Source organism: Danio rerio, chromosome 17 (assembly GCF_052040795.2).
Source record: "Danio rerio strain M-AB ecotype USA chromosome 17, GRCz13ab, whole genome shotgun sequence".
NCBI lineage: Eukaryota > Metazoa > Chordata > Actinopteri > Cypriniformes > Danionidae > Danio > Danio rerio.
In genome coordinates this window covers 40582375-40607678 of record NC_141037.1, presented here as the reverse complement: position 1 = coordinate 40607678, position 25304 = coordinate 40582375, and the positions used below count along the sequence as shown (strand labels likewise).

The window sequence follows — 25304 nt, the reverse complement described above, 5'->3', positions numbered from 1 at the left end:
TAAAATGATTTAATCGTACACAAGATTTATATTAGAAATAAATCCTGTTCAGAGCAAAGCAAGACCTGTTTACTTTGATACTAGTAATCAATGATAATAGCAACTGAGCACCAATAAAAACTTTTAATAATTAAACAGTTAGAGAGCATTTTAGAAAATAACCTGAATGGAAATAAAAACTGCTTTGCCATCATAAGAGTAGGTTATATTTTATACACACACACATACAGTCAGAATTATTAGCGCCCAATAGAAATGTTTTTTTCTTGTTTAAATATTTCCCAAATGAAGTTTAACAGAGCAGGGAAATTTTCACAGTATGTCTGATAATATTTCTTCTTCTGGAGAAAGTCTTATTTGTTTTATTTTGGCTAGAATAAAAGCAGTTTTTAATTTTTTTAAACCATTTTAAGGTCAATATTATTAGCCCCTTTAAGCTATATTTTTCAATAATCTACAGAACAAACCATTGTTAAACAACAACTTGCCTAATTACTCTAACCTGCCTAGTTAACCTAATTAACCTAGTTAAGCCTTTAAATGTCACTTTAAGCTGTATAAAAGTGTCTTGAAAAATATCAAGTAAAATATTATTTACAGTCATCATAGCAAAGATAAAATAAATCAGTTATTAGAAATAAGTTATTAAAACTATTATGTTTACAAATGTGTTGAAAAAATCTTCTCTAAGGTTAAACAGAAATTGGGGAAAAAAATAAACGGTGGCTCATAATTCAGACTTTAACTGTATATATTTAGAATTTTTAAATTTCAAATAAATGTTACATTGCTGTAAACAGAAGATTCTTAAAAACACTTCAGTTATTGACTGCCATTGTTTTTACAGTTTGATCTCTTTAAAGCATTGATAAGTAAAACTCTGATTATCTCTCCCAGAAGAGTCCAGTTCCCATAAACCCGAGCTGAGTGAGGCGTCAGTGTGTTTGGCTCCAGGCGGAGAGTATTTTGTTGAGGGAGAGACGTGGAACATCGACTCCTGCACTCAGTGCACCTGCCACAGCGGCCGAGTGCTGTGTGAGACCGAGGTTTGCCCGCCTCTTCTCTGCCACAGCCCAATCAGAACACAGGACTCCTGCTGCCCACACTGTCCAGGTGAGCTGTCAACCAAAACATCTATTCTCCCTCAAATCAAACTGACAATTTTTAGGGTGTGATTATAAATATGTTGGTGTTAAAGTCATCTATAAAGGGTTGTTCATACCACGCGTGGCAACTATAAAGATAAATATAAAGATTGAGCTCTAAAAGTAAATCTAAATGTAGAACAACACTTAGAATGATGACTTTTGTTGCTTATTCAAACTACTGATTTAAAGTGAAATGATACAACACAATTCTTAGTTTTTCGGGGGACAGTTGTTTTATATTCAATCCACCTAAATTTGTAATAACTATTACATTAAGTTAATAAACTTGTGAGTTAATCAAACAGCCGTCTTAAATTAATCAAAACTACTCATTTTTATTATTATTAATAAGAATGAATGGAGGAACCAGTACACCATCCAAATACACACGGTCAATGGAACTAAATGCACTACTGTATACTGTACATAATAAATTATTCAGATGGTGTAAATTCTTATCATTGGTGTAAATGAAGTCTTGTTAAGGTGGCTTGAGAAAGGAAACACACTATGCTCCTTCTTCTTCTTTGACTATTTTAAGAACGCATCTCCTCCGAGATTGTTCATACTACAACCACCAAACTAACTTTAAACCTCCAGACTATACTGAATTAAGTTTCTATATCCTTTGCAACTAATCCCACTTTCGGTTTTCCGAAAACTGACCCAGAAAGTTTGGAAAAGTCCCATTGACTTAACATTGGACCTAACTTTGTGACCTCATAACTTTGCACCAGACTGTCATACAGGCTTAAGTTTGAGTTAATTTAACTGAGACTACCAATCGGCCAATCACTCATAACCTTTCTACTTACTAGCCACGCCCTAGCAACCACTTACGGCACCCTAGCAACTGTCCTATAGCCTTCCATTGTAAAAAGAAAACTACCTTTAATTTTACATTGGACATACTAACAACATACTAATCCATACTAACGACATACCAATCCATACCAAAAACATCCTAACAAACATACTAATCATACAAGCTAACTCAATGCTATTTCTTAGTATAAATGTACAAGCAACCCGCTAATTCATACTAAATTAAATTTTCTTAAAAACAAGCTACCAACTTGCGAATTTATACTAAACTCATGCTAATAACATGCTAATTTGTGCTAGCAACATACTAATTCATTCTAGATGAATTAATGTAATGTACATGTAAGTAACTGCCTAGCAACTACTTAGAACACCTTAGCAACTACCTAGCAACACCCAAGCAACCACCTAGCATAGCCTTAGCAACGACTCAGAACACCCTAGCAACACCTTAGCAACCACTTAGAACACCCTATCAATGACCTGATCAGCGGACTCTTCCGTCGACGCTTGAAAAGTTGAGAAAGTCCCAACTTCTGTAGCGAGCGACGCCACTGAAGCAGCGCCGACTGATCCCCAATGCAATTCGGCAACGCCTTGGCTGTTTTAAAAAAAAGAGGGGAGGAGCTTCTTGATATCTCCCACCTTCTCTTTATGCTTCGGTTGAAATTACATTGCAGATCTAAACAAAGTTTCGCAGTTCAAGGTACTTCAGGGGACCTTGCAGTTTCAAAGCTGACAAAAAGAGGTCACGGAAAGTAGCTGTGATATTTGGATGTTGTACAAGGAGAATCAAGGGAGCTGCAAAAGCTTTATTTATTTAAAAGATACATTACTGTGAGAACTTTTGGAGCATAGTGGCATGAGACACCTATGAAGGGAGTAAAGTTAACTAAAAGTGACTGTGCATAATGCATGCGTTTGGTGGAAATGATGAATACTGCATGACTCAGGAGTGCATGATCAACACTCGGAGCTGAAGATGACAAAGGAAACACAATGGATGCACATTTCAGAGGATGTTACAGCAAACTTTCTTTTGCTGTTGAAAATGTTCCCAACAATCCTGAAATCATTTTCAAGTTTGTAAATGAAACGACGGAGAGATGTAGATTTGTTTCAAACTCGGACTGTTTGAGCTTGAGTTATGTGTTTTAGTCAAAGTAGGTTTTTTTGGAAGTTCAACTTTTTCACTGTTTTACTGTTTTTAAAAGGGGTAGTTCAAAAATTACAATTCTGTCATCATTTTCTAAACCTCAAGTTGCTCTAAGTCTCTAAGAATTTCTGTCTTCTGCTCAACACCGATTATATTTTAACAATTCTTCATCTGGGTCCCCATAACTTCCATAGTATTTGTTTTATTCTCCATAATTTGAAAGTCAACAAGAACCAGCAATTGCTTAATCAGTCACATCCTTTAAAATATCATCTTTTGTGTTCACCAAAATAAATAAATAAATAAATTATTAGATAAAAATAAATTAATTAATAAATAAGAAAATTAATAATAATAAATTAATTAATTAAATTTAATTAAATAATAAAATTATATTAAATTTAAAAATTATATTAAATAATAATAAATAAGTATTAAATATATAACTAAAGTAAAAATTGTAAAAAAAATAAATGAATAAACAAATAAATAAAATAAATAAATAAATGAAATAAACAAAATAATATAATAAAAATAATTAAATAAATTAATTAATTAATAAAATTAATAAAATAAACAAACTAAATCAATAAACAACAAATAAATAAATAAAATTATAAAAAAATAAATAAATAAACAAATAAACTAAATAAATAAATTAAATAACTAACTAACTAACCAACCCAATGTTCCAGAATTATCTTTTTGGTGAATTATTTTTATTAAGGTGTTATTGAGGGCTTTGAAATATGCATTTTAATCAATATTTGATGTAACATCTTAAAGTAGCTCCTCCCCTTTTTAAAAACAGCCAATAGCGTTTCGTTTTCATCACAGTTCTGCCAGTGAGAGTGCTTGAGATCAAGCACATCAAATGTAAAACGTCTTGAAGGGGGCGGGGCATGTCAGGTACTAGAGAGTTTGATTGGTCACGATTTGATGAGAAACTCAAGTATGAGGTTATGTTAATATAACTGTTGATCCATTTAGGCTGAAGTGACTACAAGCTTTACATGTTTATATCAGTTTTATATCTCCTAAATGCAAATGTTGTCACTGTTGTGGTGTGCAGTAGCTTATAGATATTCTAAAAACTAACAATACTGATGCTAACATCTAAAAAAAAATTTTATTATTATTTCATGGGACCTTTAAGAACTTTAAATTAATAAAATAGATTTTAAAAAAGTAAATAAAAGCTGATGTATGTCTTTCTTTCTCCAGATGATCCAGTCACACCTCAGACACCCAGTAATGACAGCATGCCCAGCTACTGCAGAAATGAGGATGGTGATATCTTCCTGGCGGCTGAGTCCTGGAAGCCCAACGTCTGCTCTAGCTGTGTGTGTCTAGACGGAGCCATCAGCTGCTTCTCTGAGTCTTGCCCACCAGTCAACTGTGCCCGACCCGTGCTCAGAAAGGGCCAATGCTGCCCGTACTGTCTAGGTATGTAAATCTGTCCCCCAGATCAGACAACCCAATTGGCCCGTCGATAAGCCCCACTCATTTAGTATCTGTCTTAAAATGTCAGCTATCAGTATGAAAGCTTTGTCTTAGAATGGTTTTAATACAATTTTGAAAACAAAAGGATGACGAGGAGCATTAATGGGAACTTTGAGGGATATACAGTATCAAAGATTTTAATAGAGCCATAGAATGATCGTTTGAAAATACCTAGACATAGCTGAATAATAAGAGTTCACTACATGGAAATGACATACAGTGGGCCTCAAACACCATTGTTTCCCCAATCTCATGTAAATCCTGTGAGTATAAAATCCTGGTGAAAAACAAGTCAGTCAGAACAAAACACAGACTGATGAATCACACAGGATTATTAGCATGCACACCATACGTAGAATTTGATTGGCCACAATGTTTTCTATTGAGATTACAACAATATATATGTACAACGCAAGATATATGGATAATAAGTTTATTCAGCGCCACCCCAAAGAAGCATAAGGTCTGTTTATTTGTATCTTATGTTAGTTTAATGTGTACATTGGGAAATTTGCTGCATATTTTTGTAATGAAGTAACAAGCACATGCAAATTGCTGAACATTAAATGTTTAATGCACATTTATGTATCGTGTCATATCATTCAGCTGTTACTATGATTTTTTTCCAGAGTGAAAAAACAACACTAAACTTATGTACATAACTGATTTGTTTAGACAGAGGTTGATATTGGTTCCTGCTTGTGTTTTCATATATATGTATAAAGGAGAGAAGATTTTTTTCAACACATTTCTAAACATAATAGTTTTAATACCTCATCTCAAATAACTGATTTATTTTATCTTTGCCATGATGACGGTAAATAATATTTGACTAGATATTATTCAAGACACTTCTATACAGCTTAAAGTGACATTTAAAGGCTCAACTAGGTTAATTAGATTAACTAGACAGGCTAGGGTAATTAGGCAAACTATTGTATAAGGATGGTTTGTTCTGTAGACTATCGAAAAAAAAAATCTTAAAGGGGCTAATAATGTTGTCCTTAAAATGGTGTTAGAAAATAAAAAAAAATGCTTTTATTCTAGTCGAAATAAAACAAATAAGACTTTCTCCAGAAGAAAAAAATATTATCAGACATACTGTGAACATTTCTTTGCTCTGTTAAACATAATTTGGGAAATATTTAAAAAAGAGAAAAATATTCAAAAGGGTGCTAATAATTTTGACTTCATCTAAATATATATATTTATATATATTGTAGCCTATAGGTCACTCTGGTGGCATAATGAGAGCTCACTCCTCCTAGCTAAAATACAACATTTCTCCAGCTCTTCAGTTTTTCAACAAGCATTCTATGGCATCTTTAAAATAAATACTGCGGTTAACAAGATTAACTTCAAAGCAAGAGATTACAGATCACAATGCAAGCAAGAAAAGTGTCAGAGTATGGTTGTTATGGTCACAAATTTCTTTAAGACATAACAGTTACATACAACATTGACGTTAGCAGAGTTGAATACATACATATACTGTTGTTAAATAATCAGGGTGTCTACTGGGTCTAAAAAAGTCTTAAAATGTCTTAAATTTAAAAAAAATAAATTATTTTAGGCCTTAAAAATTCTTAAATTCACTGGTAAAGTATATTTTTGTAGAACTTAATAATAATTTTAAACTGATCATCATTTTCCATTGTCCATGTAAAGCTACCCAATAGGGCCAAAACCCATCCAATCACCAGCAATAAATCTTAAAAAAAAAAAAAATTTTACAAAAGTTTTATTCATTAATTATCTTTACCAATATGGTTTAATAATCTTCTCTTAGAGGTCTTAAATAGTCTCATTTGACTTGGTTAATAAAAAATAAAATTAACTATTTCCCATCCTCTCAGGAGACCAGAAATTAGGGTTATAAGTACCCTAGGTATATTGTTTAAAAATTTTTGTGCAGTGTTTCTCAACCACGCTCCTGGAGGACCACCAGCTTTGCACATTTCCATGTCTCCTTAAGCAAACACACCTGATTCAGTTCATCAGCTGATTAACAGAGACTAAAACACCCGTAATGGGAGTGAAAGAAAAGGAGACATACAGAATATGCAGTGTTGGTGGTCTTCCAGGTAGTGGTTGAGTAACACTTTTTGAGATTAAACCCCTATCAAACCAATCTTCGAATGTTTCACTATGGCACTAAAATCCCCTTGCAAATAATACTCCTTTGCCATTGGCTCATCTCCCTTTTAGGGGTGGGGTTTACTGATAGGTCCGACTGACCGAGTGTTTCTCCTACCTCCTTACCAGATGCTACGCCGAGGGCTGTGTGTCATTTCAACGGGAAGACGTACATGGACGAGGAGCGATGGGACATTGACAGCTGCACTCACTGCTACTGCCTGCAAGGCCAGACTCTGTGCTCCACCGTCAGCTGTCCTGCTTTACCCTGCCATCAGCCGCTCACTGTGGAGGGCAGCTGCTGCCCCATGTGTCCAGGTCAGGGCTTATGCGATGTGTGTTCACATTCAGATTAGATCAGATGATCAGAGTAGAACAGACTGAAGGACAGGACGGTCAATCTGTGTGGTAAACACATTGCTGGTTTACTGTAAATGGCTTAATTTGAGTTTCATTGCCAAGATGAAATATTTAAATCACACAAATAATGGTTGACCTCTCTCAGAAATAGTCACTTTTGTTACTTAAAGGGTTAGACAACACAAATTGAAAATTCTGTTATTAATAACTCACTCTGCATTGGTCACTTTCCACCTAAAAACAACTAAGTATCACTGTCTAATGATGTTACAGCTTGACATTGTGTGGATGTTACAACAATAACGTCTATCAGAAATTGAATTTTGGTTGCCATACCTGACAAATAAATGTCAGTATTTAACGTCAATATGACAGTGCTTTAAGATGTTGTAACGTTGACAAGGCTTGATGTTGAATTCTGGTCACTTTCCAACACAACCTAAAATCAACCAAATATCAACGTCATTTAACATCGCTATTGAACGTCAAAATAATGCTGTCCTTAGACGCTGGCTAGACATTGAATTTTGGTCTCCTGACATCACAACCTAAATCTAGCCTAAAATCAACGTCTTATGATGCTGTGCGCCTGCTGGGTTGGAAGACAAACCAAGGTGTTTCAAATGAGCTGTCTGATGCTCCATAGACAGCAACAGAGACATTAAAAGTTTTGAAAATGAACCAAAAACACTGTCAAAACCTTCCATTTGAATTTAGTGATTTGGCTTTGATCATACGAAGCTCAAAGAACAATTTTGAGCACAAAAAAAAAACTAAAATTTACTTTGTTTGACTTTGTCTTCTCTTTGTCACCAGTTCATCGGGGAGTGTGTTTACAATGGGCAATACAACACATTGCCATTAGACTCAGCAGCGCAGTTGTAAATATCATCATATTGACCGATTTGATGCAGAAGACAGGCAAGCAAAACTATTTTTGCAGGTTTTGCCACACAAAAGAATTCTTGTAGCTTGATGTGATTACAATTGAATCACTGAAGTCATATAAATGCTGCGTCCCAATTCGCATACTATACGTCCTAAACAGTATTCAAAAATAGAATTATTATGTCCCAAACCATAGTATATTGAAAAGAGAATGCCAAAGGCTCCCGGATGGATTACTATTTCTGAAAATTCGAAGTGCAGAAGTGTCCATACTATAAAGCTGCCTTTCCACTGCACATAACATTTGGGCATGACTGTCGGAATACGCCCCCTTCTGGCAGTCGCACTGAATTTTCAGTTCTGACGTGCACCATGGGAGAGAAGCTGTTCTCACAGTGTCCGCAATAAAAGAGTGCAAAAGCAAGAGCCTTTATTCTTTGCGTTTACCATGGTTGAATGAATGAATGAATAATAGAAACTCATAGACTGCTAAAATATTGGGGGGGATGTTGAGAAAACATAAAAAATTATATTTTTATTACATTTATGAACAACAGTGTTTTTTGTTAATATATAATTTTTCTAATTCAAATTTTAACTACTAAAAAGTACTATTTCTCATTTCGCGCGCACTGACCGGCTTGTAAAAGACTGGAATACATCACATCCGGTCGGCCGGTCACATACGGTTTAGTCGCAGGAGTTCAAATATTTCAATGGATTCGCAGCTCAAATCGGATCCGAATTTTCTGCATACGGAGATGATCGTAACTTTACGCAGCTCCCAGACTACTCTCCATTGGTAATGAACGACTTCCGGTCTGTCGCTTGTCGTTTGTCGTGTACAGTGGAAAGTAGGCTTAACTGCTCATATTGCCCACAATACATTGTGCGCTGGATATGAATTGGATCTGGTCAAAAGTGTAAATAAGCTACAAACATGGCAACTGTCAAGTAGAGAGGCTTCTGTAAAGTTGTTTGAATGATTATTAAATAATATCTAGCCAACTGGAAAATATTTAAACTGCATTATTTCATATGCAACAACAATTTGAACTTATATCAAGATATGTTTGGACATTAACATCTGAATGCATAAATATCCAAAGACCTGAGGAGATTTCTCTGCATGAAAGACTCACGAATGGCAGATTAGCCTGTTGCTGATTCTCTAATAAGGTAGTTAAATATATAGGAAACGTGTAAGATGTGTCATGATTGATAAGGGATGTTACTAAGCAACATAACGATCTGTTAATGAGGAAGTAGTATGTCTCAAAGCTTGCATACTCTTATGTTGCACACTAGTATATACTTTTCCTTCACAACAAAGTACACACTTTTTGGGCGTTGTATAAGTATGCGAATTGGGACGCAGCATTTATGTCAGGTTATGTTAGGTTCCTCTTTAAACATCTCAGGACCATTGTTGTCTGGATTTCATCTAAAGTATCTTGTTTTGTGTTATGAACATGAACAAAGGTCTGAGGAGATTTAAATGACATGATGGTGAGAAATTCATAACAGTTTTCATTTTGGGATGAGCTCACTTTTTAACAAAGGTGTTCTTGCTTGAGATTCTTCCTGTGCTGTCCTTCTTTCTTTAATGTGATGCAGTTCATGCATTTTTCATATTCATGAATTTAAGCGTGGCTTAAGTATTCAACTTCATTTAGGATTCTTATGTGTTTGACAGATACTTTAAGCAGAACTGAACTCTTGTTGCCCTACAGTTAAACTAAGTTTAACTAAAAGTTTTAAAGAATTAACCCCTTCGGACCCTGTGTCCATTACAATGGAAATCACATGTCAGTTTCTTGTGGTTCCTGAGCATTTCATCTAATTTAAAGCCTGCAGTCCATGACAGTGCACGACTGTCATCCAATCAAATGGCAGTAAGGCTCGGCATGTTGTAATTCGAAAAAAGTCCACTACCCTGAAAAACAGCATGGCATTACTTCACTCCAGACACAGACGTAAGACACATTTAAAATGTTTTTATTCAGATTTATTGATATGTTTGCCAATATTTCAGAGATTGTATGTAAAAAAAAGAGGGATTGCACTCCCTTATTAAAGTTTAAATGTTTTTTGTAACATTGCAAGCTTTAGATCAGGATTTGTTTTTAAATATGTCTGTTATTTAGGACAATGGCTTCAAATTAAATCCTAAATTAAATCTCCAGTAAGGCTGATTGAACTATATATTGAATATTAAATATATATAAACTAAATTATTGCTGAAACAATTTCATATGCAGAATATACAGATCTTCTTGAACATATAGAGAATGGAAATATCTTAAACGTGGACATACTGTGCAGTGATGAGGAAGATGAAGATAAAGTTTGTTATAAACAAGATGCAATCGATACAACAAAAACCTAAAAATTAAAGTAAAAATGTTACAATGTAAATGTTTGTGATTTAGAAAAAAAATTTGAGATTATACCAGCAATTATGTTTCAATGCATTTTTATTATTATAATTTGGTCTCATTTTTAGTAGCCTTACAAACTGTGAAAACATACTTTTATTAAAACTTGCAACATAAACTTGGAACATAATTTGGTTCTGAAGAGGTTCAAGTAAATTAGAAACATTTTAGAGACATTGTATTTATTTTCTGATGCAGCCAAGGCCACAGGTGGGGTTGGGGGTGGGGGGGTGGTTAAGGGGCAATACATTTAGCTAAGTTAACCACTTTTTGCTGTCCAATCAAATCCTTATTGATAAAATAAAGCCCTACCCTGTGTTATTATTAAAGCAACAATGATATTTCATCCAAAAGAAATAACATTTGTTCATTGTTTAGTCAGACTCAAGCAGTTTCATATTTGTTTGAGTTCCTTTCTTCAGTCGAACACAAAAGAAGATATTTTGAAGAATGTTGGAAACCAGTAGCCATTGACTTTCCTAGTGTTGTTTCCCTGCAACTATGGATGCTAATGCTACCATTGCATCAATTTTCCAGAATTATTCACAATTTCCTTTTGTGTTCAGTATCAAAAGAAGTTTGAAACCACTTGAAGGTGTGTGAATAATGAATAAATGCTAGGTTTCAGGGTAAACTATCCCTCTTAATCCTGCTTAATTTCCTAATTCTATGCTCTTTTTTGATGAAAACAACAAGAGCCTTCTTCACAATGAATAATGCCAGTATCTCTGATTCAAGCACCCTGCCATTTTGCTGTCTGTAGTTTTGTCTCTCTCTCGTTTTTCACTCTCTCTCTCTCTCTCTCTCTTTCTCTTAATCTGCTTGTCTCTCTCTCTGTCTGGCTCTCATACAGCAGTGTTTACTTAGAACATTCTCTCTAATTGAATGGGTCTTTCGTCTAAATACGGACTCGTTGAGATGAATCATTTAAAAGGATTGATTAAGTCGGAGTTGGACAGAGGCTAAATTAGCTCTCTTTGCATTTGGGAGATAATGTCATTGATCACGGCCCTCTTTATTGCTGTGTCACTTGGCTCGGGATCAATAAGGGGGTTGAGAGTAGTGTCGTGTGCATTCTGGGTAATCACTCACCCTTCGGTGCTTTCTCCCACTCCAAGACACAGCTCTGAAGATGAGCTTTTAATTAGCCGACGACCCGCAATTTCACACTGACCCCATTCCGCTTGTTCTGAGAGGGCACTTCGCAACTCTCCTCTTAATGTAGTTAGGATTTATATGATGTGCTCTCTTCTCACACGCTCTTCTTCTCTCTCTCTCATTGTGCTTCTGTGTCTGTGATGTTATCATTACAGAGAGTTACGCTCCTACGAATGTGCCCATCGAGAAGACGGACCAACGAGGAGACAAGTCTAGACATCAGCCAGCCTGGCCCACTCACAGCGAAAATGATGTTATGCCACAGTTTAGAGGTACGTTTGGGAGTACAACACAATATATTTATGGTGACTTGAGAAAGCCAACACACTGTTATACTACATACACTTAATATTCTTCTTCTTCTTCTGAGACTAGATTTCTATATGCATCTCCTCCTAAACCATTCATTCTACAACCACCAAACTTACTCCAAACCTCCAAACTGGTCTGACTCGGGTTGCTATATCTTTTTCAACTGGTCCGACTTACGGTATTCTGAAAACTGACCCGGAAATTTCGGAAATGTCCCACTGACTTAACATTGGACCAAACCTTGTGACCTCATAACTTTGTTTCAGAATCTCCTACAGATCTAAGTTTGGACTCATTCAAATCAGACAACCAATCGGCATCACTGATGATCTTTCAACTTACTAGCCACACCCTAGCAACTGTCCCATAGACTTCCATTGTTAAAAAAATTTGCCATTGACTTTACATTAGACATACCAGTGTTGGGCAGTAGCGTTGTTACAAGTAGTGACGCTTCTAGCTTAACTACAATTCTCAGTAGCATAGTGATAGCGTCGATACTTTCTAATCAAATTGCTTTTTAGTAGCGTAGCTATTTTATTAGTCAAGTAGCGCAGTAGCGTTCACACAAGCTACATTTACAGACCCCGGATCAATAAGTGATGGCACCGACATTCACGGAGCTGTGAGGCCGGTGTCTAGGCGGTGAAAGTAATTCCATATGATGGCAAGAATGATGATTTCTTCTTCTTCCTGTTTAACGGTTTTCGACAACAAAAGTTTTTAGTGCATTACTGCCACCTCTGGTTGGTGACGTCAACCAAATCTTGCTTGATGGAAAGATGACTGAGGGAGATAAGTTATTTCTGAAGCAGGATTCCTTGTGACCATACCTTGAGAAGTACATGTTAAGATGCAATAACTTAATTTCTGATGATGTTATTAAGATGCAATAACTTAATTTCTTAATTGCTGTGATCTCCCAGCCTGTCCAGCTAAAACCAGGCCTTAGCAACCACCTAGCAACACATTAGCAACCACCTAGAACACCTTAGTATCTGCTTAGCAATACCTTAGCAATCACTCAAAACACCCTAGCAACAACTTAGCAACTATATAGCAATGCCTGAGCAATTGCCTAGCTACCACTCAGAACACCCTAGCAACACCTTAGCAAGCACCTAGCAACACCTTAGCAACCCCCTAGAACACCTTAGCAAGCATCTAGCAACACCTTAGTAACGACCTAGAACACCTTAGCAATCCATCAATCCATACTAAACATACTAACATATATGAAATTATGCCAACTGTTTTAAACTTCTTAAATACTACTTCAATAATTTAAACTAAACTTTGACGAGGCTTTCTCAAAACACCTTAAAGTTTGTCTTCAAACTTTTCTAGCTTTTGTAACTGTTCATATATCTACTGTTGAAGTCAGATCTATTACACTGCAAAAAATGCTTTTCTTGCTTAGATTTTTTGTCTTGTTTCTAGTCCAAATATCTAAAAATTCCTAAATCAAGAAGAGTTTTCTAGACAAGCAAAACATATTGTCTTGTTTTGAGAAATAATATGCCAATATTAAGTGAGTTTTTCCTTGAAACAAGCAAAATAATCCGCCAATGGGGTAAGCAAAATAATCTTACGTCAAAAGATTTTTTTGCTTACCCTATTGGCAGATTATTTTGCTTGTTTTAAGGAAAAACTCACTTAATATTGGCATATTATTTCTCAAAACAAGACAATATGTTTTGCTTGTTTAGAAAATGCTTCTTGATATAAGAAATTTTAGATATTTAGACTAGAAACAAGACAAAAAATCTAAGCAAGAAAAGCATTTTTTGCAGTGTAGCCCCCTAAATTCTTAGCCCCGTGTTTAATAATTTAAAAAGCCAAACTCAGCAAAAAAGACAAAAATTCAGTTTCTACAGAAAATCCAGGCAAAAAATAGGAAAAGAGTTAGTTTGAAAATGTATCTGGAGTAATGTAGATGTAGCTTTAAGCTTAAGTAAAGCTGTTAGCATGTTTTGGTTAGCTCTAATTTTTTCTGATTTTCCCCGTGTAATGGTTTGATGTGCTAGTTTTATTGAGTTAGCCAGAACATTTTTGCAACTTTTAAAGTAACTTGAAGCAAACTTCAATGCCAGAGTTTCACAAAGCTGACTGTTTGTTTCTTTAGACTTGCAATCTGAAACTCAATTTTGTATGAATTTCTTTAGTTACGGCTGATGTGAGTGGGAGTCTGTCTGTCAACGCTCTGGCATTTGCTTTAAATCCTGACATTGATGTCTGGCAGTATTTTACAGTCAAGCCGTATTTGCACTTTACATGGCATAAATCAATTCTGAATTGTTCTACACCTCCCCAGTCAGACATTGCTCTGCGAGTCACTGCTGTCAGGTGTGAATATAACATCAAATGTATATTTTTTGGTGGCTCCAGGTGAATTTGGAAGTCTGCAGATGCCCTACCTAGATGGCAAGACGCCTCTGCCCAGTGAAGATGCTGGTCTGCATTGGGCATGGGTGGCATTACCAGTCTTGATGATGATGCTTACTCTAGCCGCCTTGCTGTTGGTCAACCAGCGGAAGCAGTGGATCCCTGTCCCTTGCTATCGCACACCCAATAAGGTAATGCAGTATGTTACAGCTCACTACATAGATGCAACCTCAATTTAAGGGTGTGTTAACACATAGCTAACACTAGTTCATTTACATAAGTGTGAATGGTGTATCGGAGGCAGTATCCTAGCACTCTGACACTGTAGCACTGCAGTACAGCAAACTGAGTCTGATTCATGGTTCGAGATCATTTGACTTTCCTGTTCTCCTTTTTCTGCACAATAATTTCCTGTCTGTGCTTCATAGTTAAATGTAAAAATAAAATAATACAACATATAATTAAAAAAAATTATACACGTATATGCTCACCAGCCACTTTATTAGGGACATCTGACTAGTTCTGGGTTGGACCCCGTTTGCCTTTAGAACTCCCTTAATCCTTTGTGGCGTAGATTCTACTAGGCACTGAAAACATTGCTCAGAGGTTTTACTTCATATTGACATGATAGAATCACGCAGTTGCTGCAGATTTGTCGGCTGCAAATAGATTATGAGAATTACCCCTTTCCACCACATCCCAAAGGTGCTCTATTGGATTGAGATCTGGTGGCTGTGGTGGCTATTTGAGTACAGTGAACTCATTGTTATGTTTAGGAAACCAGTCTGAGATGATTTGCGCTCTATGACATGGCACGTTATCCTAGTAAAAGTAGCCATCAGACGATGGGTATACTGTGGTCATAAAGGGATGGAAACGGTCAGCAACAATACTTAGGTAGGCTCTGACATTGGCACGATGCTCAGTTGGTACTAATGGGTTCAAAGTGTGCCAAGAAAATATCTCCCACACCATTACGCCACCACCACCAGCCTGAATAGTTGATACAAGACAGGATGGATCCATGCTTTCATGTTGTTGATGCCAAATTTTGACCCTACCATCTGAATGTTGCAGCAGAAATTGAGACTCATGAGATCAGGCAAGGTAAATATCCGCTCATTGGATATTTTTTCTTTTTCGGACCATTCTCTGTAAACCCTAAAGATAGTTGTGCGTGAAAATCCCAGTACATCAGCAGTTTCTGAAATACTCTATGCCACATTCAGTCACTTAATCACATCTCTTCCCCATTCTGATGGTCGATTTGAACTGCAGCAGATGATTGGCTGATTAGAAATTTGTGATAACGAGCAGTTGGACATGTGTACCTAATAAACTGGCTAGTGTGTCTGTGTATATATATTATATATATATCACTTAGGTCCCCTTTGCCTTCATACTAGAAGTGTACCGCACCAAAAGCGCCAACCGAACTACACTCTGGCACACCTCTTCCAACTAAGCTAGGGCCAGACAACTGAGCACTCACACTAGTCAAACAAACAAATGAATGCGCCCGAACACGGTTCGGATAGCCTAGTGTCAGTGCACTCTGAATTTATGGATATCTTTACAGTATAGCGTCAACTCTTTAAAGCAAAATCTGGCCAAAAGTAGTAAAGCCAATTTGCTTGTTAAGTGGTGACGTGTTTGTGACGTATGTATACTGTTTCCGGGTCCAAGCTGCCATTCATTTGAGTGGAGAAATCCTTCGTTTATGATCACATTTATTCCTATCATACATTAAAGTTAATTTTATATAAAATCATAGTGTACACAACAATCTCTGGGCTTGCTGCATAACAAATACCAAAGATTGAACAGTTTATAAAAAATTAATCACTTTCTGGCCATCGGATATTAGGCATGGACATACATACTGCCATCGTGATTTTCGAAAGCATTAAATCGCTTTGTAAACATTTATTATTACCATTTCATGAGTCTCCCTATTCATTTGAATGGAGCGCTTGGACCCGGAAGCCGCTTCGCGTGACGTCACACTTAACAAGCGGATTCCAGCCTTTAATGGCAAAAGCATGTGAAAACTTTCAACTTGACTGACTGTGGAGTTTCTTTCTGTCCTGTACAGTCTACATGTCTCAACAACCAGCTGGTGTACGTGGACTGCCAGAAGGGGACGAAGGTCCAGGTGGACAGTTCGCAGCGCATGCTCCGCATTGCAGATCCCGACTCGAGATACAGCGGCTACTACAGCATGCAGAAACACAACAACCTGCAAGCTGACAACTTCTACCAGACCGCGTGAACAGCAGGAGCGAGAGAGAGCGTGAGTGAAAGAGAAAGAGAGAGACTGAGCCTGTGTTCAGCTGCCAGACCTTTGCGGCACACGGACACCTACTAAAAAAACAAAAACAAAACTAAACTGTAGAGACGGACAAAGAAAGCCACCAAACTAAGCGGTCAGAGAAGAGACCCCTGATACCGAATAACGATTATAATATTCACATAAGTCACTCCGAAAAATGTATCACACGTCGACACCCGGAGATGAAAGCCGCACCTATGTAACCTACGAACCATTACGGAGTGTGGTAGTTAAATTGAAGAGGACTCTTCCAGAATATTTTTGTGAATCAGAGGTGTGTGTGTGTGAGAGAGAGAGCGTTAGATTTCATGGCACAAGTTTTGGTAGTCGTGAAGTCAAATGTACGTCTTTGGGATTAGAACAGGTGGGGTGTTTTATTCGTTTCTTTTCGACAATATTTTTTTCCTGCATTCCTATTTTTTGGGTTGGAAAAGAGAGAAATTATTTTAGGAGTGATGATGATTTTTTTTTGACACAAGTGCTTGTGTGAACACTTAACTCTGAACCAAAGCTTCTCTGTCTGTGGCACCTGATGCCGAAACAGACCAGGCGAGAGGCCGAGGAGGGACGTTCACTTCCCTGAAACCGACGAGACGCGGGACTGTGTACGGAGCACAGCTGACAGAGGGAAAAACAGGAGGGAAAACCAGACGAAAGATAGTCTGTTGTCGTTGTTGTTGTTGTTGCAACAGATGCATTTTTGTAGGAGATGCTACTGTGAGATTGTGATTTCCTCTGCGTGAGTTTGTTTTTCTTTTCAAGACGAAAGGAGGAAAAATCAGAGCAAGTCGCTCTGTGGACATGAGTTCTTCCTGTTAAAGGATGCGAGGGGGGTCTCTATGTTGTATTTCTTCTTACATGTATGAGCATTTTCCCATTTAATCATACAACCACCATTTGTTCTTTCTCCCACAACTAAGGGCAGATCGACACTCCTAGCAAATATATAAATATATATTATTTTTTTCCTGAAACAAATCTGAGGATGTGAGAGTTGCGAACATAGATAATGAGATAATGGTTTGGATTTGAGGCTATGCTTTACAAGTGCTGCTTTTTTTCCTTTTATTTTTGATTTTTTGTTGTTGCTTTGATTGTTTAAACCTCATTTTATGTGGAGGAAAACCTGTAGTGAGGGTCATTTGTCTTTTTGAGAAACTTTTACCAAGAGAACAGAATCAAACGGCCTTATTTGTTAAATGCAGGCAGAACGGATTTGTGCGAACACACTGATCTCAGTTTCAGAAATGTATGTGTGTTTAATAATTATTTGTAAAAGTGCACTTTCAGAGTATATCAAACTAAATTTCATTAATAAATAAATACAAGCTGCATTTACATGAACCCCGATAATAAGTTGTAATTGCATTAGTAGCCCAGTACAAATGAAAAAGTTGCATACTTGGTCAATCAGGGGTGCGTTTCCCAAACAACAACATAACTCGCGGCTGAACTATCATGGTATGATGCATCCTTTGGGACGATGTAGTGACGAGTGTTTCCCAAAACCATAGTTGCTCTGTTCCAAATCCGTTGTTTGAAACATGTTAGTTATATCGTAAACGTCCTTAATGACGCTCTAAACGGGGTCAAGTAGCAATTTCTTTAGAGAATTTTTTATTTTAAAAAATTCCAATATTAGCTGGATATTGAGAGATGACCTAAGAGAGATGACTTTAATTTTTATTTATAAATCATTCCAAGTTAAAATGTTGGAACATTCGAAAGGAATAGGGCATGGGAGATAACTGGAAATGGAACACAACTAGTTACTATGCTTCAAACTAAAGCTCGAGAGGTATAGTTGCAAACGTACAAAGTGCGAATGTTCATTCGAACGATGAATTTAGGAAATGCCAAATCAATGAACTATGTTTGTAACAACGAAATTGTGACCTTAGTTGGCTAACCACTGTTTTCGGGAAATACACCACAGAATGAATTTCGCCCTGCGTTTTTACCAAGAAGAATCTCTCTCACATTAAAGAGCTTCATCATTTAGGGCGCGAGAACACCAAAGTAATTTTAGAAAACTGTTTCATGAAAATGCCAGCGCTTTTCAAAATAAAATGCTTTTCTAACTGTTGGAACCTTTCAAAAATTCTCATTATTTGTGTAAAATGGAAGCTTAGCCCCTTGTCAAAAACAACTACAAAAAATACATTCGGCCTAAGAAAAAAAAACACTTTGGTGGACACACACTCTTAAAGCAGCAGTTGATAAAGCATAAAATGAACAATGATAAACAATGCTAATATAGCAATTATTACATGTATTTGTATAGTAGTTATCTTTGGCCTGAACAGGCTTCTGGGCAAAAGGAAATAGTTGTATGTTCAAGAACATAATACAGTTCAAATACAAACTTTGCTTGGTTTTTAAATCATATTTAATTTAGTCTGCATGAAATAAAATGTTTTTATGAAAATTTTTATTCTATAAAAAATTCAAAATTGTCACTGCTTAATGGTTTTGTGAACAGTTTCCTCAAAAATTCTGGATTGTATAGAGTACTTACAAACGTATTAGTAGTAATGTAGACATGCTACCAAAAATTTATGAAGGAATGTTTTAGTAATAATTGTTTTAGTAATAATAAATGATTTAATAAGCACCTAATTTACCAATTTTACAAGATCTAAGATAAGCCTTTGGTGTCTTCAGGATGTGTCTGTAAAGTTTCAGCTCAATACACTCGATAATTTATTATAACCTCCAAAATATGCCTATTTTGGTGTCTGAGTGTAGCTGTTTTTGCAGCCTGTGGCTTTAAATGCAATTGAGCTGCTTCTTTCCGCCCACTGCTCCCACGTGCACATCTGCTTCTCCTAAATTACGTCAGATAAACAGCCGTCAGTGATAGAGACAGACACAGAGAAAGCTGAAATACAGCTCATTAGTCAAAAAACCATGTGAGTTGATTCAAGCCTTTCTGAAATGATGAGCCATAGTGAGTATAGCGGTTAAGAAATATGCCGATTTTACTGTCGTTATTACAAACTGCTCTATTTTAAAAATGTTTTCAACTTATGAAAAATCACAGAGGGTTTTAGCATATATTTTAATCTCGGTTTTTTTGCAAAAAAAAAATGTGTGTACATGTTATTATACTAACATGACGCCTGCCAATCAGTTTGGTGGGTGGGGGAAAACCACACTCCAAAGTACTCCTGGTGGGCCTCAAAACCCCTGAGCTCATATTTTAACATCAGGACATTTTTAAAAAGCAACTAATTGTGTTTATATCACTCCAATATGACTTTGGACACACTAAACACTATACAAACAGCTTACAAAGGTTGATTTGTCATCATAGGTGCCCTTTAAGAATACAGTTCTTATACATACAGTACATTACGCTAACAACTTAGCAAAAAGTCTGACAGAACATTTCTGCTAACAATTTACACAAAAAAGTTTGCCTGCATTTCATCAATGAGGTCCAAAGAATCTGAATGAACTTTTGTAGGAGCTTTGTGATAAACGTATACTGCTTTTTGGATAAGCGTTTTCCATTTCGCTTCATTTGTACTGTTCACGAAAGCGCCTCCTTTTCTGGAAGCTTTGAAACGTTACTGAGGCACCTTTGTGTTCTGTTTTTTTTTTTAGCTGGGAACGAATTTGGCTTCAAAAAATAAAAAATCCAAAGCTATAATAGGAAAATTTATGTACATAGTAATGCTAAAATGAAAAGACCTGAAATATTATGTGAGTAAATATATGTATGTGTGTATGTATATGTGTTCGCATGTACGTACAGGTGCGCACGCACATGTACGCACACATGACTTCTCTTCATCGGTAAAGTTCATTTTCCTAATGAATGTATTTATGATTGAGCAAAATGAGAGATTTATATATTGGCAAACTGATGATGACAGGCATTCCATTGCCTTTTTTGTTTGGTGGTTATGAAAAAAAACAAGCAGAGACGACGACGATATAGAAAGAAAGACAAACATCTCATTTTATTCTTATTTTTGTGTGTTTATTTTCCCCTCTCGTGCATTTTTTGAGACTCATAAGAGTCACTTTGGGTTTTGTTTTTTTTGTATTTGCGAATTAAAATGTAGGGTGAAATATAAAAACACAAGAAATCAGCAGAGTTCTCTAAAAAAAAATCAATTATAATTTGTGTGCGTCGATAATTGTGTGTCACATTAAGCCATCTTTTGTGATCTGACGGCTGAACGATTAAGCTCTTGTTTCATTGTTTTCTGTCACGAGTCCCTTCAGGTGTCAGAACTACTGGAATGTTGATGGACATAAGCTGTTGAAGTGAGGGGGCGGGGCAGGGGTGGGCAGTGGGAGGGGCAAGATGTGGGCGGGGCTGTTGATTTGTGATAGTTTGTCTTGGTTGTATCTTTATCTATATGTGATTATTGTTTGTAGAGCTATACAACTTGGCACTTTTATATATAGAGAGAAAAGTAACATGTGTTTCTTTCTTGTTTTGGGTTTGTTTTCTAACTGATCCTTTTGTTTCATAGAAAAAGTTGCCCTTTTTATTTATTTTTTGTATAAACCCTTGTAGGACCCTGTGCAGAGGTGATTTGGTAAATCCCCCCGTAAAAAAAAAAAGTAAAAAAAAAAAAGTCACACTACATCACCTAAATCAGGACAACGTTTTAGGAAGAAAAGCAATTCCACTTCAACGCAATGATTGGTTTTAAAAGTTAGGCTGGATTAAGGTCACGTCTGCATTATGTTGTTGCATTTACAAGACGTTATAAAGAGCACTTTTGTCAAAAGCGATACTCCTTTCATCTCTGGGTAAACTTCAAAAATAAAATTTGGAGAAATTGTATTTTAAATGCAGGCATGTACCAATAAATATTGGCATGATATAGAAATATTTAGCAAAATACATCCGAATGCAATTAAAATATATTTTTTTAAATTAGAGGAATGGGAGTTGTGATGGAAATGTGTTTAATTACCATTAAAAAGAAATCCATAAAGGAACAAATATAAAACACTTCCTTTAGCATTTTTAAAGAAATATGGCCCAGCTTTGGCGGTTTAGTAACATTTTACTTGAATGGGTGTTCATAAGGGTGTCAGTAAATCTTTATAACCATACACTCTCAGAAATAAAGGTACATGAGCTGTCACTAGGCCAGTACCTTTTTAAAAGGTACATATTTGTACCCAAAGAGTCCACAGTGGTACCTCAAAAGTGCATATTAGTGTCCAAATGTACCTAAAAAAATTACCTATGGGGTTCCATTATGAACCCTTGGTTACAAATATGTACCTTTTGAAAAGGTACTGCCCCAATGACAGCTCCTGTATCTCTATTATTTTTTGAGAGTGTAGCATGACTGTCATTACTTATCATTTGCTCAGTTGTGACATTTTAAATGCAAAAATGACATTGTTAGTTATGACAACTTGACATAAACAAGTGCATTACAACCTGATTTTATCTTTGTCAACTTGACATTATCAAGACTGCAAAACTTGTCATAAATCTGTCATAAACATTGTCATGAGTCCATTATAAATATGTCAAGAATTAAATATGTTAAGTTACAACGAATTAAAAACATAATGTATGTCGTCATGACTATTTGTCGATATCATTTTTCACCGTGTATATTAATGTAATTGACATTGACGTTTATGTCAAGTTGTCATAAAAACAGTGTCATGCTTGCTTTTGAAATCACTTGGCATTCATGACATATGATAAAGGTTTCATGACAGTCTTATAAACACCCCTTCAATTAAAGTGTTACCATGTGTTGACAGTAAACATGCATTAGACGCTATAGACTCTTACTTTAGCCTTCATTCGAGCAGAGTCAGGTTTTGGCATAACAAATATGCGAGATATAACTCACAAACAAGCACTTGCTTATGAGGATTTAAAGCTAATTTCAGAGATCTGCGCCTCTGCTCCTGTTTATTCTTTACCATGCTTCTGTTTTGTGGAAGTGAAACAACTGATTGGTAGTCTTGTCTTTCAGTCACGGCCAATCAGAAAGCATCAGAGAGATGGTAAACAAGAACTATTAATGGCTCACTGGAGAGAAAGAGAGAGACCTGACCACCTTTACCAAAATAAACGCAACGGCATTTCAGCAAGATGTCATCCATATTTAATGAGCGATGTTAAATCTGTGCATAGCCCACTTTCAACTTGCAATTTCCACACACAAAACATTTCCTCCTCATTGCCTCTGAACACACTCCGCTTGTGTTCATGGATGAAAGCCAGCTAATTTGAACAGACCTACACTTTTTTTTTTTTCGAGGGGGGTCTTAAAGGGTCTTTTGTTTTTATTTTTTTTGATGTTTTTAGTGCATTCTCTAAGTATTGTTGTAAATACTTGAGTGTCACTCGCCAAAACGTACACAGAAAAAAGAGAAAAAAAAGGTTTGGAGAAGGTAAGAATTAGAGATGTAATATATTGTCTATGACCTTAATAATTTATTGTTGAGCAGAAAAAAAAACGAACGTTGTGAAAGATGCAGCTCAAATTGCGAACGTTGCGTTGATGGATTAAAAAATAGAGCGTTTCAGAGGTAAAGACTTCATAGAGTGTCCGTTTCACATTTATTTTCGGCTCCTCGAAGAAGATTCTAAACAAGTTTATTTGATCAAAGAAATGGAAGCCGGAGAAGCTTCTAGAAATGTGTCCCCCTCTCCACCCTCTCATTCTTTCTTTCTACATGAATGATCGACCCTTCTGGAGTTTGTATACTACTGGTGTTTAATGTTCATGAAAAATAATTATTATGTCAACATGGGTCATGATATTGCAGATTTATGAAAAAAAAAAAGGGTAGATGAAAAATTTACTCAGAATTCCTGTAGCACAGCAGATTATTTTCCAGTTTCTTGTATTATTTTGTTTCTTTGCAGCACAATAAAATACTTTTTAAACATCTGAGAGTCATGTCATGTTTTGGGAACTCACTCTACTCTACACTGTAAAACCCAACAGTCAACTTTATCAAGTGAACTGAGTGTATAGTTAACTGTCTGAAGGTTAATTCTACTCATTTGAAAAGAGTTTTGAACTCAGTGTTGAAGGTAATGAGTTAAATACCTCATTACTTCAACTTAAATAGGGTAAGTTCACAGTACTCATATACATGTAAATTAGTTTTTTTTAAACTCAAATGGTTTATAGCAATTGATTTCCTCAAATGGTTTTAGTAGCCTTAACTCATTGGGTTTTACAGTGCTTACATTGCTTTGTTTACTCAAATAGATTAAGTTCACAGTACTCGTTAGGATTAGTAGATTTTCAGTAAAGTAAAATGATAAATTTATGAGCCCTCCTGTGATAGTTTAATGAATTTTTAAATATTTTCCCAAGTGATGATTAATAGAGCTAGAACATTTTTTTCCTGTATTTTATTTTCAAAACACTTTATTTTGATGGTTTATTTCAGCATTATAGACTGTCTGCTTAATATCTGTTGAAATTGCTGCTAAACTGACATGTAGCTGATTGTAAGAAACTTTGCTTGTACATGTTAACTTACACTAACCCTAACACCAACCCTAACCCCAACCTAACAGTCTACTTCTAATCTAATGAGAATTAGTTAACTTAAATTCAACAAACGAGCCATCAAAATAAAGTTTGACCTTATTTTTTACTTTTAAAGAGAGACATTTCTTTTAGGTTGGCTCATGGTTTGTTCATTAGCCCCCTAGAGAATTGTTTAGGCAAGAGGGGTAAATAAATCTTTCTCCACACTCTCAGAAACAAATGATACAATGTTGTACCAAAAAAGGTACAAACCAACTTGGGCAGTGCCTTTTTATGAAACAGAATTGTACCTTAAGACAAAGAAACAAATTTGTAGCAGTGCAGTTTGTACTTTTTAGGACTTGATTTATACCATGGGAAACCCAAATGTACCTTTGGTTTTTAAAACCTGCAGATGCAATATTGTACCTTCATCAAAAGTACAAATCTGATCCATAACGGAAGCACTACAGTGACAACACTTTGTATCTTAACAGTGTCAAATGTGTTACTTCAAGAACTATTTAAAGACATTATATAAATCCAAAATGTGTCAATTTATTTTCAGTAAATATCAAACATCAAATACATTTTTTTTAATGTTTTTTTTAAGTTTCTTTTTGTATAAATGCACCTTTTCATTTACAATAAAGAATAAAAAAAATACTTTAGCATGAAACAAAAAATCTATTTTTTTGCTAATCATTTCACAACACTTTTCACAAAAATATTATAGAAATACATTCTCACATTACAATATAAAACTTTCTTTTTCTCCAATTTTCACATAAAACCTTCGTAATAAAAATAATTAAATTTAAATATATAAATCATTAAAAGTTCAGTTAATTCACTTAATTATAAAATAGAAATAAATATGCAAAATTATTGTAATGAGATGTGCACAATGTTTGATTAGTTTTACAATACTAAAATATCTGCATAAACACTTTTCATATGCAGGAATTTTGCCAGCTCACGTGCATATGGTGAAAAGCAAATTGATAGTGGATATCAATAATGAATCTGCATTTATCAGAAAATGCTTACCTGATGTTTATTAAAAATATCTTAAATGTTTAGTTTACAATACCTATAGTTTTGTTTTACCAGTTGTTGTTTTTTATTATAGAACTTAATAATTCATGTTTATGAGTTTCATTAAGCATATGC

The 25304-nt window shown here is 35.6% G+C and overlaps 1 protein-coding gene across 2 annotated transcripts in view; it reads left to right on the top strand.

Annotated features, from left to right (window-relative positions):
* crim1 (cysteine rich transmembrane BMP regulator 1 (chordin-like)) overlaps positions 1-17991 on the top strand; it is a 260051-nt gene extending 242060 nt beyond the window's left edge. Inside the window, exons 12-17 of one of the 2 annotated variants that reach the window (XM_087288822.1) lie at positions 901-1113; positions 4354-4575; positions 6898-7086; positions 11768-11884; positions 14313-14500; positions 16405-17991. In XM_087288822.1, the coding sequence (XP_087144948.1) occupies positions 901-1113; positions 4354-4575; positions 6898-7086; positions 11768-11884; positions 14313-14500; positions 16405-16581 (1106 nt within the window). In that variant the 3' untranslated portion in view covers positions 16582-17991. 2 annotated transcript variants of the gene reach the window in all.
* Positions 17992-25304: the final 7313 nt, after the last annotated feature.